Source organism: Chamaea fasciata, unplaced genomic scaffold, assembly GCF_029207755.1.
Source record: "Chamaea fasciata isolate MVZ Bird 193981 ecotype frontalis unplaced genomic scaffold, bChaFas1.0.hap1 SCAF_279, whole genome shotgun sequence".
In the NCBI taxonomy this organism is placed as follows: Eukaryota; Metazoa; Chordata; class Aves; order Passeriformes; family Sylviidae; genus Chamaea; species Chamaea fasciata.
In genome coordinates, this window is record NW_027094364.1 from 22,501 (window position 1) to 40,187 (window position 17,687).

General features: G+C 59.4%; 1 protein-coding gene across 1 annotated transcript in view; it reads right to left on the bottom strand.

Moving 5' to 3' along the window:
• The window catches only part of AGRN (agrin), a 71,632-nt gene that overhangs the window by 7,738 nt on the left and 46,207 nt on the right, over nt 1–17,687 (bottom strand). Inside the window, exons 19-33 of the mRNA XM_066208495.1 lie at nt 15,340–15,467; nt 14,650–14,764; nt 13,877–13,996; nt 11,864–12,421; nt 10,322–10,514; nt 8,894–9,109; nt 7,878–8,107; nt 7,195–7,329; nt 6,481–6,577; nt 5,686–5,850; nt 5,464–5,575; nt 4,307–4,318; nt 3,249–3,365; nt 2,257–2,446; nt 1,180–1,267 (exon numbers count right to left, since the gene is read on the bottom strand). Of these exons, the coding sequence (XP_066064592.1) occupies nt 1,180–1,267; nt 2,257–2,446; nt 3,249–3,365; nt 4,307–4,318; nt 5,464–5,575; nt 5,686–5,850; nt 6,481–6,577; nt 7,195–7,329; nt 7,878–8,107; nt 8,894–9,109; nt 10,322–10,514; nt 11,864–12,421; nt 13,877–13,996; nt 14,650–14,764; nt 15,340–15,467 (2,476 nt within the window). The remainder of the gene's footprint in view (nt 1–1,179; nt 1,268–2,256; nt 2,447–3,248; nt 3,366–4,306; nt 4,319–5,463; nt 5,576–5,685; nt 5,851–6,480; nt 6,578–7,194; nt 7,330–7,877; nt 8,108–8,893; nt 9,110–10,321; nt 10,515–11,863; nt 12,422–13,876; nt 13,997–14,649; nt 14,765–15,339; nt 15,468–17,687) is intronic.

The window sequence follows — 17,687 nt, forward strand, 5'->3', positions numbered from 1 at the left end:
CTTTTCCTCCCTTTCCCTTTCCCTTTCCTCTCCCTCCTCCTCCTCCTCCTCCGAGCAGGCTCACCCTGGGGCGATGGGAATTGTCCCAGGGATGATGGAAACCCCTCTGGCAGCCGGGGAGAGCGGGATCACGGCAAGGAGCTGGGAAAGGGGCTCAGCCCGCAGAGAAGCGGCTCGGGAGGGAACTCTGGGCTCCCCGTCAACCCCCGACGGGACGGGGACAGCCCCGGGGGACAGGGGAGGGGACGGCCTCAGGGCGGGTTTGAATCGGATATTTGGGAAATTCTGGCACGGGAAGGCCCCGAAATCCTCCCCCCAGCTCCTGCCCTGGGGCTTGGGGTGACAATGGGGACGTGCCGGGGGTGGCAGGCCCTTTGGGGTGACAATGGGGACGTGGCAGGCCCTTTGGGGTGACAATGGGGCCATGGGGTGACAGTGGGGCCGTGGGGTGACAATGGGGCCGTGGGGTGACAGTGGTGACAGTGGGACCGAGGCAGGGCCGTTACTTACGCCGGGATCTCATTGCTCAGGCGGCTTTTGGAGACAGAGAAACAGCGACACTGAGAGGGGACAGACACAGAGAGAGAGGGACGGACAGACAGACAGACAGACAGGGCTCCACACGGACACACCCACCCCACAGCGCTGGGACACCGGGAATGGGAGAGGCTGGAAAACCGGGAATGGGAGAGGCAGCTGGACACGGGATGTCATCCCAAAGCCTCTCCCAGTGAGCAACAGTGGGCCAGGAATCTGAAGGAGAAATTTCCAGCCTGGAGAAGCTCAGGGGGAGCTCAGGGATGGAAGGATCAGGAATATCCAGCCCGGTTTGGAGGGCAGGATCAGGAATATCCAGCCCGGTTTGGAGGGCAGGATCAGGAATATCCAGCCCGGTTTGCAGGGCAGGATCAGGAATATCCAGCCCGGTTTGCAGGGCAGGATCAGGAATATCCAGCCCGGTTTGGAGGGCAGGATCAGGAATATCCAGCCCGGTTTGGAGGGCAGGATCAGGAATATCCAGCCCGGTTTGCAGGGCAGGATCAGGAATATCCAGCCCGGTTTGGAGGGCAGGATCAGGAATATCCAGCCCGGTTTGGAGGGCAGGATCAGGAATATCCAGCCCGGTTTGGAGCTCCTGGATCCCATGTTCCTGCCCAAATCCCTCTCGGGGCGGGGTACCTCTTGGTGACAGCGTTGTGGTACTCCAGGTACGTGTGCCCATCGAAGGCCACGGCCTCGGCGTCCCCGGCCGCCTTCTCGATGATCACTGAGGGGAGACGGGCAGGAGGTGGGAAAGGGAGCTGCCGTCCTGGTCTGTGCTCGTTCCCATGGGAAACTTCACTGGACGGGCTGAACTTCCACAGGACGCTGTCCAGGTTTTTCATCCAGCCTCCCTGGGCCACCTCCAACCCTCTGTGCCACCTCCGGTCCGCCATGCCGCCTCCGCCTTCCTTGTGTCACCTCCGCCTTCCTTGTGTCACCTCCGCCTTCCTTGTGTCACCTCCGCCTTCCTTGTGTCACCTCCGCCTTCCCTGTGTCACCTCTGCCTTCCCTGTGTCACCTCTGCCTTCCCTGGGCCACCGTCAGCTACCCATGGCCACCTCCAGCCCCCTGTGCCACCTGCAGTGTCCTGTGTCACCTCCACCTTCCCTGGGCCACCTTCACCTCCCTTGTGTCACTTAGACCTTCTCTGTGTCACCTCCAGCCTCCTGTGCCACCCCCACCTTCTCTGTGTCACCTCCCTCCCCGTGTCACCCCCACCTTCTCTGTGTCACCTCCCTCCCCGTGTCACCCCCACCTTCTCTGTGTCACCTCCCTCCCCGTGTCACCCCCACCTTCTCTGTGTCACCTCCCTCCCCGTGTCACCCCCACCTTCTCTGTGTCACCTCCAGCCCCCTGTGCCACCTCCACCTTCCCCGTCCCACCTCCAACTCCCTGTGCCACCTCCAGCCACCTCCAGCCCCCGGTGCCACCTCCAGCTGTGCCACCTCCAGTCCCGTGTGTCACCTCCAGCCCCCCATGTCACCCTCAGCTCCCTGTGCCACCTCCAGCCCCCGGTGCCACCTCCAGCTGTGCCACCTCCAGTCCCTTGTGCCACCCCCAGACCCCGTGTCACCTCCAGTCCCGTGTGACACCTCCAGTCCCCCATGTCACCCCCAGCTCCCCGTGTCGCTCCTCCCTGTGCCACCCCCAGCCCCCCGTGTCCCCCCCAGCCCCCCGTGCCACGCCCAGCCCGCCAGGGCGCGGCGCGCCCACCTTTGTCACAGTGTGTCCCCGCGAAGCCGCGCTGGCAGTGGCACTGGTAGGAGCCCATGCTGGGCTGGCAGTGGCCGCCGTGGCGGCACGGGTTGTCACCGCCCGTGCAGGGGTGGCCCCGGAACGGGGAGATGTCCCGGGCGCTGCGGATGTTCTGCTCCTGCAGCAGGGAAACCGCCCCCAGGGACATCTGCGGGGGGGAAAACGGGTCAGGGGGGAGAACAGCCGCAAAGGGAGGGGAAAACGGATCGGGGGAGGGACACCCAGGTGACACTGTGGGGGACACAGGTGACCCCGGGCTGTCCCAGGTGACCCCGGGCTGGCCCAGGTGACCCTGCGGTGACCCAGGTGACCCCGGGCTGTCCCAGGTGACCCTGGAGGTGACCCAGGTGACCCCAGGCTGGCCCAGGTGACCGCGGGCTGTCCCAGGTGACCCAGGGCTGTCCCAGGTGACCCTGCGGTGTCCCAGGTGACCCCAGGCTGTCCCAGGTGACCCCGGGCTGTCCCAGGTGACCGCAGGCTGGCCCAGGTGACCGCGGGCTGTCCCAGGTGACCGCAGGCTGGCCCAGGTGACCCAGGGCTGTCCCAGGTGACTGCGGGCTGGCCCAGGTGACCCCGGGCTGTCCCAGGTGACCCCAGGCTGTCCCAGGTGACCCCGGGCTGTCCCAGGTGACCCTGTGGTGACCCAGGTGACCCCGGGCTGTCCCAGGTGACCCTGCGGTGACCCAGGTGACCGCGGGCTGTCCCAGGTGACCCCGGGCTGTCCCAGGTGACCGCGGGCTGTCCCAGGTGACCCCGGGCTGTCCCAGGTGACCCTGGAGGTGACCCAGGTGACCCCGGGCTGTCCCAGGTGACCGCGGGCTGGCCCAGGTGACCGCGGGCTGGCCCAGGTGACCCCGGGCTGGCCCAGGTGACCCCGGGCTGTCCCAGGTGACCGCGGGCTGTCCCAGGTGACCCCGGGCTGCCCCAGGTGACCGCGGGCTGCCCCTCACCCTCTGCAGGGCTCCCTGGAAGCCGCTGGCGATGGCAGCTGCTCGGGCCAGCCGGGCCAGGTCGGGGGCTCCCCCCACGTACAGCGGCTCCTTCAGGTTCAGCACCATGTGGGGCACCTGCGGGGACAGGAGACGGTGAGGACACACCTGGGCAGCCCCGAGGCAGCCTGCAGCAGCGCCTGGGGCTGCAGGACACCCCGGGCGCGCTCCCTTGGGGGTGTCTGATGGGGATTTATCTACATGGGGATTTATCTACATGAGAATATGAGTGAATGGGGATTTATCAGATGGAATTTATCTGATGGGGATTTATCTACATGAGAATTTATCTACATGAGAATATGAGTGAATGGGAATTTATCAGATGGAATTTATCTGATGGAATTTATCTGATGGGGATTTATCTGATGGGGATTTATCTGATGGAATTTATCTGATGGAATTTATCAGATGGAATTTATCTGATGGAATTTATCTGATGGGGATTTATCTGATGGGGATTTATCTGATGGAATTTATCTAAATGAGAATTTATCTAAATGAGAATTTATCTAAATGAGAATTTATCTAAATGAGAATATGTGTGAATGGGAGTTTATCTGATGGAATTTATCTAAATGAGAATTTATCTGAATGAGAATTTATCTGAGTGAGAATACATGTGAATGGGAGTTTATCTGATGGGAATTTATCAAAATGAGAATATACGTTAATGGGAATTTATCTAAATGAGAATAAAATTAAAATTAAAATTAAAATAAAATAAAAATAAAATAAAATAAAATAAAATAAAATAAAATAAAATAAAATAAAATAAAATAAAATAAAATAAAATAAAATATGACCGGATTAATTGAAATGCTGCTGAAACAAAACAGTGACAACAGCCGGCTGGGAATGAAGGAATGAGCAGCTCTAAACTACAGGGATCCTCAGTCGGGGGGGGGGTGGAACACTGACATCGGGATGGAAAAAAAACACAAAAAAACCCCCAAAACCCAACGAGGTGCCAATGGCAGATGAGATGGAGGCGTGGCTGGGCTCATACTTATCTGTACCTTACGGGATTTCTGGGGTCCAGACAGCAGGGGAGGGAAAAAGACAAAGGAAAATTAAAGGGAGAGAGAAAAAAAACCCCAAAACAAACCAACAAATAAATAAAAAGGGTCATCGGGGGGGGGGGGGACACTGTGTCCCGGCCGGGCTGGGGGTGGCAGGAGGTGGCAGGAGGTGGCAGGAGGTGGCAGGAGGTGGCAGGAGGTGGCAGGAGGTGGCAGGAGGTGGCAGCGGGGTCACTGTCACCCCGGGGAGCTGCTCTGCTGGCAGAGGAGTTGGGAAAGAGGAGAGTGAGGGGAGGAGAAATCCCTTTTTCGGAGGTTCTGGGGGGATTTTAGGGACGGGCTCTGCAGCGGGCAGGGCTTTTCCTGCCTCCTCAGCTTCCTGGAAAACGGGAGGGAAGGAATCCCGAGGGGATGGGGAGAGGCTGGGATTCCTCCCCGACTCACCGGGGACTCCCCCATCACCCTGTCCCTGAGAAATTCCACTCCTCCACGCCCAAATCCACAATTTAAAGCCCAGGAATGCGGGGATTTCCACTTCTCCACCCTCACAGCCACGATTTAAAGCCCAGGAACCTGAGAAATTCCAATTCTCCACGCCCAAATCCACAGTTTAAAGCCCAGGAAGGTGAGGAATGCCTGCCCCAGGGCAGGGCTGAGCCCCCAACTCACCGGGGACTCCCCCATCACCCTGCCCCTGAGAAATTCCACTTTTCCTCTGAATAGCCACAAGAACCTGAGAAATTCCACTTTTCCACCCCCAAACCCACAATTTAAAGCCCAGGATCGTGAGAAATTCCACTTTTCCACCCCCAAATCCACAATTTAAAGCCCGGGACCCTGAGAAATTCCACTTTTCCTCCCTTACAGCCTTGATTTAAAGCCCGGGACCCTGAGAAATTCCACTTTTCCATCCCCAAACCCACAATTTAAAGCCCGGGACTGTGAGAAATTCCACTTTTCCACGCCCAAATTCACAATTTAAAGCCCGGGACTGTGAGAAATTCCACTTTTCCACGCCCAAATTCACAATTTAAAGCCCAGGACCCTGAGGAATTCCACTTTTCCACGCCCAAATTCACAATTTAAAGCCCGGGAAGGTGAGGAACGCCTGCCCCAGGTGACCGGGCAGGGCTGGGGGTCCCTCCCCAGCTCACCGGGGACTCCCCCGTCACCCTGTCGCCGTTGTTGACCCTCAGGACGCCCTTGCGGCCGCTCCTCTCCAGCTGGACACTGACCCACGTGTCCAGGGGCACCGGCTCCTTGCTCCTGGAGGGAGGAACAAAAAAGACGAGACAAGAAAGCTCCGAGGTGAGATCCGTGCCCTCGAAAGGTGGAAAGGCGGGGCCGGAAAGGTGTCCTGAGCGGGCAGGGCTCACCTGAGCACGGCGGGGCCCTTGCCCAGGTCGTATCTGTACTCCAGGTGTCCCCGGTTCAGCGCCAGGGACACGAAGTCCCCTTTGCCGTCGCTCTTCTGGCCGTTGTAGAAGATCATCCCGTCGGGTTTCTTGGCCAGGAGCACCAGCTCCATGGTCATCTTCTCCCTGGGGGGACACGGGTTAGGGGCGTCCTGCCCTGCCCCCTGCCCGCCTCCCCTGGGGCCACCCTGACAGGTGAGGGGGGGTGGCAGAAATGCCAGCCCTGCCAGGTGAGGGGTGGGGACGTGACAGGTGGGGGATGTCCCTGATGCTGTGGGGTGGGGCTGTGCCCCAGCCCTGTCCCTGTGCCCCCATCCCTGTGTCCCCATCCCTGTGTCCCCATGTCCCTGTCCCTGTGTCCCCATCCCTGTCCCCCATCTCTGTGTCCCCATGTCCCTGTCCCTGTCCCTGTGTCCCCATGTCCCTGTCCTCCATCCCTGTCCCCCATCCCTGTGTCCCCATGTCCCCATCCCTGTGTCCCCATCCCTGTGCCCCATCCCTGTCCCCCATCCCTGTATCCCCATCCCTGTCCCCCATCCCTGTGTCCCCATGTCCCCCATCCCTGTCCCCCATCCCTGTGTCCCCATGTCCCCATCCCTGTGTCCCCATCCCTGTGCCCCCATCCCTGTCCCTGTGTCCCTGTCCCTGTGTCCCCCATCCCCGTGTCCCCATGTCCCTGTCCCTGTGTCCCCATCCCTGTGTCCCCATCCCTGTCCCCCATCCCCGTGTCCCCATGTCCCCGTCCCTGTCACTCACTGCAGGTCAGGCACGAAGCTCTGCAGCCCGTTCAGCTCCAGGAAGGAGAAGCCGTTGAACTCTGGCAGGAAGGGCACGGACTGGTCCTGCTCCGTCACTGGGCACAGAGGGGACAGCGTCAGGGACAGCGGGGACAGCGGGCACAGAGGGGACAGTGTCAGGGACAGTGGGCACAGAGGGGACAGCGGGGACAGCGTCAGGGACAGTGGGCACAGAGGGGACAGCGGGCACAGAGGGGACAGTGTCAGGGACAGTGGGCACAGAGGGGACAGCGGGGACAGCGTCAGGGACAGTGGGCACAGAGGGGACAGCGGGGACAGCGTCAGGGACAGTGGGCACAGAGGGGACAGCGGGCACAGAGGGGACAGTGTGAGGGACAGTGGGCACAGTGGGGACAGAGGGCACAGAGGGGACAGTGTGAGGGACAGTGGGCACAGTGGGGACAGAGGGCACAGAGGGGACAGCGCCAGGGACAGTGGGGACAGAGGGGACAGCGTCAGGGACAGTGGGGACAGATGGGACAGTGTCATGGACAGCAGGGAGAGCGGGCACAGGGGACAGGGGGCACAGAGGGGACAGGGGGCACAGAGGGGACAGGGGGCACAGAGGGGACAGGGGGCACAGAGGGGACAGCGTCAGGGACAGCGGGTACGGCCCGTGTCCCAAAGGCCACCCCGGGCTGGGGACACGGCCGGGGATGTCCCCAGGCCCCACCTCTCTCGCAGAACTCGCCCTCCCGGCCCATGGGGCAGGCGCAGAGCGCTCCCCGCTCGGGCAGCACCAGGCAGGTGGCAGAGGGGTGACACGGGGACGGCTCGCACGGGTTCCGCTCGAAGGCGCACGTGGGGCCTGCGGGGGGACGGGCAGAGTGTCACCCACCCCACAGACACGGCCCCGCTGACACCATGTCCACAGCGTCACCAGTGTCCCCATGTCCCCAGTGTCCCCCACAACCCCAATGTCCCCGTGTCCTCCATGTCCCCAATGTCTCCCATGTCCCCAAGTCCCCAATGTCTCCCATGTCCCCAAGTCCCCGATGTCCTCCATGTCCCCAATGTCTCCCATGTCCCCAAAGTCCCCGATGTCCTCAATGTCCCGCATGGCCCCTGTGTCCCCAACGTCCCCCACATCCCCCAGGTCCTCAATGTCCCCCCAGGAAGATTCCCGTGCCCAAAGATCATTCCCGTGCCCAACCCCTGCTCCAGTGCAGAATTCCCCCACAGCCAACCCCACAAACAGAGGGGCACCACACCCCTAAAACACATCGGGGGGGACATCATTTAACTCCCCTAAAGGTGACACTATTTAGGGCACGACCACCCCCAGGCCCTTCTACCCCCACGACCCACCACCACCGGACAAGCACCCCAAACCGCCCCGGCGCCCCGTGCCCGTACCCGTGCGGCCCTCGGGGCACTGGCAGTGGAACATCTCGGCGTCCCTGGCGCGGCAGGTGCCGCCGTGGTGGCAGGGGTTGGGCTGGCAGGGGTCGTGGCCGCACTGGCCCACGGCGCTGCCGTAGAGGACGTCGCCGCGGCCCTGGCGCAGCTCGTGCACGCGGTCGTTGATGGCCAGCAGGCGCACGCAGCCCCGCAGCCCCGCCGCGGCCTCGGTGCGCTCCGCCACCCTGCGGGGACACGGCGGCACCGCGGGGTCCCCAAGGGGTCTTTGGGTGAGGAGTGGGGGGCACAGGGGGACGGGGGGGGCGGTGGGGGGCACAGGGTGACAATGGGGGCGGAGGGGACATCGGGGATGGGGGGTGTCCACGGCTTGGTACTCTCGTGGGGGAGTGCCACCCTCATGGGGCAGTGTCACTGTCACGGGGCAGTGTCACTGTCACGGGGCAGTGTCACCCTTGCAGAGCAGTGCCACCTTCATGGGGCAGTGTCACACTCACAGGGGCAGTGTCACCGTAATGAGGCAGTGTCACCATCACGGGGCAGTGTCACCCTCATGGGGCAGTGTCACCGTCACGGGGCAGTGTCACTGTCACAAGGCAGTATCACACTCATGGGGCAGTGTCACACTCACAGGGGCAGTGTCACCGTAATGAGGCAGTGTCACCGTCACGGGGCAGTGTCACTGTCACAAGGCAGTATCACACTCATGGGGCAGTGTCACACTCACAGGGGCAGTGCCACCCTCACGGGGCAGTGTCACCGTCACGGGGCAGTGTCACTGTCACAAGGCAGTATCACACTCATGGGGAAGTGTCACACTCACAGGGCAGTGCCACCCTCACGGGGCAGTGTCACCATCATATTCACAGAGGCAGTGTCACCCTCATGAGGCAGCGTCACACTCAAGGGACAGTGTCACAGTGCCACCCCCAGGCCCAGTGCCACCCAGTGCCACCCTCCCACGCCCAGTGCCACCCCCCCAGCGTCCCCCCCGTGCCCGGCGTCCCCCTCACTGGGCCATGATGTCGTCGGGCGCTCCCCCGATGAAGAGGTCGGTGTCCAGGTTGAGGCCGTCGGTGCCCGGGGGGCTGTGCCCGCTCACCTGGGGCTCCCCGTCCACGGCCAGGGCCCCGCTGCGCCGGTTCCTCGTCACCTCCAGCTGGTGCCACCGGCCCGGCTGCACCCGCACCCGGCTGCTCACCGTGCCCGTGCCCGAGCCTGTGTTAAACCTGCCAAAACCACGGGGAGTGAGCCCAGAGCTGCTCACCGTGCCCGAGCCCGTGTTAAACCTGCCAAAACCACGGGGAGTGAGCCCAGAGCTGCTCACCGTGCCCGAGCCCGTGTTAGACCTGCCAAAACCACGGGGAGTGAGCCCAGAGCTGCTCACCGTGCCCGAGCCCGTGTTAAACCTGCCAAAACCACGGGGAGTGAGCCCAGAGCTGCTCACCGTGCCCGAGCCCGTGTTAAACCTGCCAAAAATCGTGGGGTGTGAGCCCAGAGCTGCTCACCGTGCCCGAGCCCGTGTTAGACCTGCCAAAACCACGGGGAGTGAGCCCAGAGCTGCTCACCGTGCCCGAGCCCGTGTTAGACCTGCCAAAACCACGGGGAGTGAGCCCAGAGCTGCTCACCGTGCCCGAGCCCGTGTTAGACCTGCCAAAACCACGGGGTGTGCCCAAAAGTGCCAGCTGGGCACTGCCAGGGGTGAGGTGGCACTGCAAGTGCCTGGAGACCCTGTGCCTCCCTCCCTCCCTCCCTCCCTCTTTCCTTCTCTCTTTCTCTCCATTCTCTCCTTCTGCTCTCCCTCCCCCTTTTCCCCTTCCCTCCTTCCCTCCGTCTCTTCATTCCTCTTTCCCTTCTTCCTTCTCTTTCCATCCTTCTCTTCTTTCCCTCCCTCCTTCCACTTCTCTCCCTCTCTCTCTTTCCCTCTCCTTCTCTCCTCCCCTCCTTCCCTGTCTCTTCATCCCTCTTTCCTTCCCTCTTTTTTTCCTTCTCTTCCTCTCCACCTCTCCTTCTCTCCCTCTTTCCTTCCATCCCTCCCTCTGCTCTGCCCTCCTCCTCCTCCCCTCACTCCAAACCCATCCCGTTGGATTTTGGAATACCAAAAAAAGCCACTCAAAAAAAAAAACAAAAACCCCGCTCCGGGCGTTTTCCTCCCTGTCCTTTTTTTCCCCCCTCCCTCTCTCTCCTCATTTCTTCTCCCAGTTTTTTTTTTTTTTTTTAAAACTCACCAAAAAAAGATCTCTCAAATCAAACAACCTCCCACACACCTCGGGAGCTTTTTTTGAAATTCAAATTGACACCGGCAGAGTTCTGAGCTGAAAGGAGTGAACCGAGCTCCTTCCAGCTACATCCCCCCCGCCCCCCACCCCAGCTAAAAAAAAAAAAATCCCGATTTTTACCCACTTTGAGGCTTTTTGGGATGCAAATTCCCCCCTCCTCACCTGAGCTGCACGAAGCCGCCCACCAGCGCCAGCGAGATGAAATCCTTGCCGTGCTTCTGGGCGTTGTAGAGGAGCAGCCCGGCGGGCTCCAGCGCCCGGAATTCCATGGAAATCCTCACCGTGTGGTAAGCCTTCATCGTCTTGAAGGCCAGGTAGGATTTGCCCCCGAAGCTGGGGATGAAGTAGCTGATGGCTGCGGGGTCGAGGAGGGGACACGGCAGTGAGCGCCCGGCAGGGATTTGGGAATGTTCTCCTGCCTGTGCTCCCCCTCTGAGATCACATTCCTGGGAAATCATCCCTCCAGGCCCCTCTGGTGATGCCATTCCCCACAAAAACCCTCTGGAAGTGGGGATTGTTTCCTTCCCGAGCAGTTCCTCGCGGTTAAAAACCTTCCTGTGCTCCCACAGCTCCTCCAAACTCCTGCTCCTTCCTTCTCTCTCCTCCACAAACCCCGGCTGACACATTCCCATCCATCACTCCCGGATTTTGGGATGTTCTCCAAGGGATTTGGGAGTCCAAATCCTGTTAAACCTACAGGGTTGGAAACCCACTGACGTTTTCCAAGGGATCTTGGAGGCTAAATCCCATTAAAACCACAGGGGTGGAAGCCCACCGGAGTTTTCCAAGGATTTGGGAGTCCAAATCCCTTCAAAACCAACAGGGCTGGAAACCCCACTGACGTTTTCCAAGGGATTTTGGAGTCCAAATCCCATTAAACCAACAGGGCTGGAAACCCCACTGACGTTTTCCAAGGGATTTTGGAGTCCAAATCCCATTAAACCACAGCTCAGAGAGCTCCAGGCGACGGCTTTAGGGATGAAGTTTTTTTGGGAATGAGCCCACCCAGAGCCCCTGGAGTGACCCTAAAGTGTCAGGAGTCCTTTCCCAAAGCACAGGGGTGGGAATCAATTTACACCAAACCTGGCACAGAGGATGATGGCAAAGGGCTGGGAACTGACTTTCACCAAACCTGGCACGCTCGGTGCCGTCCCTGCCCGCTCCGAGGGCCGGGAACTGACTTTCACCAAACCTGGCACGCTCGGTGCCGTCCCTGCCCGCTGCGAGGGGCGGGAACTGACTTTCACCAAACCTGGCACGCTCGGTGCCGTCCCTGCCCGCTCCGAGGGCCGGGAACTGACTTTCACCAAACCTGGCACGCTCGGTGCCGTCCCTGCCCGCTCCGAGGGGCGGGAACTGACTTTCACCAAACCTGGCACGCTCGGTGCCGTCCCTGCCCGCTCCGAGGGGTGGGAACTGACTTTCACCAAACCTGGCACGCTCGGTGCCGTCCCTGCCCGCTCCGAGGGGCGGGAACTGACTTTCACCAAACCTGGCACGCTCGGTGCCGTCCCTGCCCGCTGCGAGGGGCGGGAACTGACTTTCACCAAACCTGGCACGCTCGGTGCCGTCCCTGCCCGCTCCGAGGGGCGGGAACTGACTTTCACCAAACCTGGCACGCTCGGTGCCGTCCCTGCCCGCTGCGAGGGGCGGGGATGCCACTGAAGAGGCAGAACTGGGGATTTTCCGGGGACCAGCACCCACCTTTCTCGCACACGGCCCCTCCTCGCCCCGCGGGGCAGCTGCAGGTGAAGTCCTGGCCGTGGTCCTGGCAGGTGCCGCCGTGCAGGCAGGGCTGGGACTGGCAGGGCCGGGGGGCTCCGGGGGGCTGCCAGGTGGGGCCGGGGGGTTTCCTCCTGCTGCCGGAGCTGCCGGAGCTGCCGGAGCTGCCGGAGCTGGGGCTGGGCCTCCTGGTGCTGCCCACGGCCTTGGGGACGGCTCTGCCCGACGGCTCCAGGTGCTGGCCCAGGGCTGTGGTGGCCGCGGGGACACGGCGGGTGGTGGCAGGAGCCATGGTGGCCGCGGGGACACGGCGGGTGGTGGCAGGAGCCATGGTGGCCGCGGGGACACGGCGGGTGGTGGCAGGAGCCATGGTGGCCGCGGGGACACGGCGGGTGGTGGCAGGACCTGTGGTGGCCGCGGGGACACGGCGGGTGGTGGCAGGACCTGTGGTGGCCACAGGGACGTGGCGGGTGGTGGCAGGAGCCATGGTGGTGGCCGTGGTGGTGGTGATGGTGGTGGTGAAGAGCCGGGGGATCCAGTCTGGAACACAGCAGAGGGTTGGGGTCAGGTGTGGGTTAGGTTTCGGGTTAGTTATGGGTTAGGTTTTGGGTTATTTATGGGTTAGGTTTAGGGTCGGGTGTGGGGTTGGGTCTGGGTTGGTTTTAGGGTCAGGTGTAGGTTAGGTGTGGGTTGGGGTGGGGTTGGGGTTATTTTAGGTCAGTTTTAGGGTTAATGTTGGGTTTGGGGTCAGGGTCAGGTGTGGGTCAGGGTTATTTTAGGTCAGTTTTAGGGTTAGTGTTGGGATCAGAAATGGGTTTGGGTCAGGGTTAGTTTTAGGTCAGTTTTAGGGTTAGTGTTGGGTTTGGGGTCAGGGTTAGTTTTAGGTCAGTTTTAGGGTTAGTGTTGGGTTTGGAGTCAGGGTTAGTTTTAGGTCAGTTTTAGGGTTAGTGTTGGGTTTGGGGTCAGGGTCAGGTGTGGGTCAGGGTTAGTTTTAGGTCAGTTTTAGGGTTAGTGTTGGGATCAGAAATGGGTTTGGGTCAGGGTTATTTTAGGTCAGTTTTAGGGTTAGTGTTGGGTTTGGGGTCAGGGTCAGGTGTGGGTCAGGGTTATTTTAGGTCAGTTTTAGGGTTAGTGTTGGGTTTGGGGTCAGGGTTAGGTTTAGGTCAGTTTTAGGGTTAGTGTTGGGTTTGGGGTCAGGGTTAGTTTTAGGTCAGTTTTAGGGTTAGTGTTGGGTTTGGGGTCAGGGTTATTTTAGGTCAGTTTTAGGGTTAGTGTTGGGTTTGGGGTCAGGGTTAGTTTTAGGTCAGTTTTAGGGTTAGTGTTGGGTTTGGGGTCAGGGTTAGTTTTAGGTCAGTTTTAGGGTTAGTGTTGGGTTTGGGGTCAGGGTTAGTTTTAGGTCAGTTTTAGGGTTAGTGTTGGGTTTGGGGTCAGGGTTAGTTTTAGGTTTAGTTCTGGGCTATGAGAGGAGCAGCCAGCCTGCTCCTGGAGGAGGAATTTGCACCCTCCAAGGCCTCAAACTGCACACATTTGGGGTTGGTTTTGAGATGCTGGCAGTGGGGCCGTGCCTGTGCCTGTCCCTGCTCCCACTTTTCCTGGGAAATCCACAGGGACTGCAGCAGGAGGGATCCCCCAGTGCCCCGCACCCCTGCAATTCCAGGGTGGGCTCCCTTCCCTGGAAAACACGGGAATTTAAACCCTCTCCTGCTTTTCCTGAGGACAAAACCCACCCGGGCACAGAGATTCCACTCCGAGGGTGGGGATGGAATTCCCGGGCAGTCCGAGGCCGCCCCATCCCTGGGATTTTCCAAGGCCAGGCTGGAGCGCCCTGTCCCCAGGGAAAACCCCAGGCCACCATCCGGACCCAGACGATCCTTAAGCTCTCTCCCACCCTCAAACATTCCACAATTCTCTCCGGATGCTTTTGCAGGGCCCCCCTGGAATTGTGAACTCCCCAAATCCAGCCGGGGGGGCTCGGCCCAGCCCCGGGGCACTCACCGAAATCCATGAATTTCACGTGCTCCTGCTGCGGCTTCTTCACCAGGATGGTTTTTCTCCTGGCAGCTCGGATCTGCTTCAGCAGGGCCCCCTGGATGTCGGCGGCCGTGTAGGACGTGGCTGATCCCGGGGAAAGGAGGGGGAAACGGTGAGGATTCCAGCGGGAATTTCCCTGCCGTCACCTCCACAAATCCCTCATTTCCCCAGGGAAAATAATCTTCCTTTCCCAAGGAAAATAATTCTCCTTTTCCCAAGGAAAACAATTCTTGTTTCCCCAAGGAAAAAAATTCTCCTTTTCCAAGGAAAACAATCCTCATTTCCCGAAGAAAATAATCTTCTTTCCCAAGGAAAACAACCCTTCTTCCCTAAGGAAAATCACCCTCCTTTTCCAAGGAAAATAATCCTTCTTCCCCAAGAAAAATAATCCTCATTTCCCAAAGAAAATAATCTTCTTTTCCAAGGAAAATAATCTTCCTTTCCCAAAGAAAATAATCTTCTTTTCCAAGGGAAATAATCTTCCTTTCCCAAGGAAAATAATCTTCTTTTCGCAAGGAAACCAATCCTCCTTTCCCAAGGAAAACAACCCTCCTTTCCCAAGGAAAACCCTTCCCTCTTCCCTAGGGTGCAGCTCTGCTCACAGCGCAATTTTGGGGATTTTTTTGCGGGATAAAAGACCCGATCCCGCTGAAGTTCAGGACACTTTCCTTCCCCTCACCACAGGGGTTCCTCCAGGCAGAATTCCCGCTGGGAATTCCCCGGGAATCCCACCCCACCTGGGTCAAAATGAGCCTCCACGATGACCCTGACGGCGCTGCTCTGGCCCAGGTCCCGCACTCGGATGCTCCTGAAATCCTTCCTGACGTCAGAGCCGCGGAAAAGCTCGTCCAGCTGGGTTGGGAAGGAGGGGAGGGAAGAGCCAGGTTAAAGGGGAAATCCTGGGACGGGGATCCTGCCTGGAAAACATCCTGACATTCAGCCAGGCTTGGATTTGCTTCTGGGACAGGGATGTGCTGTGACAATTCCAGCCGGTCCCTGTTCTTTAGGGCACATAAATCCACAGGATTTATGGAGAAGGATCCAAATGTTCCGAGGATTTATGTGAAAGGATCCATAAATCAAGTGGGATAATGAACCATCCCCGTGGTGAGGAGCAGAGTGGAGCAGGAAAGGGAATATCCTGGTTAACGGGAAAACCCTGGGATGGGGATCCTGCCATGGAAACATCCTGACTCTCCACCCGGTGACAGGGAGGGAACAGTGCTGGGCAGGATTTGGTGATCCTGGAAGGCTTTCCCAGCCCGGATCCCGGGATCCCGGGGCTCCAGGGCGTGGCAGGATCCCCCTTTTCGCCGGATTTCCCCGGTGGAAGGCTTTCCCAGCCCGGATCCCGGGATCCCGGGGCTCCAGGGCGCGGCAGGATCCCCCCTTTCGCCGGATTTCCCGGGGACGGGGACAGAACTCACGGCGCTCTCGATGCTCCGCGCCGTCTCCCCGAAGAGCTCGGATTTGGGGTCGGCCATCTCCGGGGTGTAGAAGAGCTCCTGGCCCTCCACCTCCTCCAGGATCAGCACCCCTTGGAACACCTTGGTGGCTGCAGGGGAAGGAGGGAAGGGGACACAAACCAAAGAAAAACCCTTGAGCTGGGAAAAAAGGGGGCGAGGAGGGGAACTCCGGGAATCCCTGAGGGGGGAGAGAAACGGGGGGATGGCGGTGTGGGGGTAGTGCCAGTGCCGGGTTAGTGGGGACACGGGGACACGGCCATGGAAGGGTTAGTGCGGGCGGATGGCAAAGGCCGGGCTGGTGATGGCGGCTGTTACCAGACGGGTCCTGCGAGCGCCGGCCGGGAGAGCAGCGCCCTGCACCGCTGGGGACAAGAGACACACGTTAGAGGACACGTGGGGACGCCCGAGCACACCCACAGGACACCTGAGGACACCTGAGGACACCTGAGGACACCTGAGGACACCTGAGGACACCCAGAGGACACCTGAGGACACCTGAGGACACCTGAGGACACCTGAGGACACCCAGAGGACACCTGAGGACACCTGAGGACACCTGAGGACACCCAGAGGACACCTGAGGACACCTGAGGACACCCAGAGGACACTCAGAGGACACTTGAGGACACCTGAGGACACCCACAGGACACCTGAGGACACCTGAGGACACCTGAGGACACCTGAGGACACCCAGAGGACACCTGAGGACACCCAGAGGACACTTGAGGACACCTGAGGACACCCAGGGGACACTCAGAGGACACCTGAGGACACCCAGAGGACACCTGAGGACACTTGAGGACACCTGAGGACACCCAGAGGACACCCAGAGGAGACTCAGAGGACACCCAGAGGAGACTCAGAGGGCACTCAGAGGACACTCAGAGGACACTCACTCAGAGGAAACTCAGATGACATTAGAGGACATTTAGAGGACACCCAGTGGACACTTGAGGACACCCAGAGGACACCCAGAAGACAACCAGAGGACACTCAGAGGACACCCAGAGGACACTTGAGGACACTCAGAGGACACCCAGAGGACATTCAGAGGACACTCACTCAGTGGACACTCAGATGACAGTAGAGGATATTTAGAGGACACCCAGAGGACACCCAGAGGACACCCAGAGGACACCCAGAGGACACCCAGAGGACACTCAGAGGACACCCAGAGGACACTCAGAGGACACTCACCCAGAGGACACTCACCCAGAGGACACTCACCCAGAGGACACCCAGGACACACCACTCAGATATTGGCACACCATTACGGCGGGGATGGTGGCAGGTCTCATTTGACATCACAAAATTTTTGGAAAAGAATTTGGACCCCCTCAGGAACAGCCCCGACCATCACCCAAAGCTGCGCTAAGGCGACACTCAAGGCGCTGCCCAACCTGCACCTCCTCAAACCCCTGGTGGCACCAACCCACACAAGAAATTTCTTTTTCCTGGTGTTAGACAAGGGACAGATGAAACATTTATCAAAGTTGTGGACGGATTAAGAGACTCAACAGATGAAGAGATGGAGAGCCCCGTGGGGCATGCCCGGGGTGCGGCCCTGATGTTCCTGGGCCTGAGGGATTCTCAGCCTGCCTGGCAGCTGCTGGCTTTTTCCCCAAGGAAAGATTCCTCAAGAAAGTTTCTCCTCAAAACAATCCCGGCAAACAACTCTCCAAACGACCTTTCTCCGGGCGGGGTTTGGCTGTTTCTCTGGTTTAACCCACGGGATCAGGGAGGTGTCGTTCCTCTTCACCCCAATCATGTTAAGTCTCTATCAGAACACCTTATAAAAGGCAGTAAGGATCAGACAACAAAAGCCTTTTCTCTGTGCTCTTTGCCTCCTGAAATATTTGGAGTCTCTCATCTTTCTTTGGTGTCCTACAAGGACACAGGGGCTGGGGACACGGGGGACACCTGGCACAGGGAGTCCAGGCCTGGAAACCAGGGACACCTGGCACCTTTTCCCTCTCCCTTTTCTCTCTCCTTTACCCTTTTCCCTTTCCTCTTTCCCTTTTCCATCTTCCTTTCCCTTGTCCCTTTCTCTCTCCCTCTCCTTTTTCCTTTTCCCTTCCCCTTTTCCCATTCCATTTTCCCATATCCCTTTTTCTCTCTTTCTCCTTTTTCCTTTTCTCTTCCCCTCTCCCCTTCTTTTCCCTTCTCCTTTCCCTTTTCCCTCTCCCTTTCCCCTTCCCCTTTCCCTTCAAACATACACAGCCCTTTATGGGTTAAAAGGGAAAGTTTTCCCAGAGGAAAAGGAGTTGTCCCACTGGAAACCCCAAGGGACGAGGAAGGAACTTCAGTGA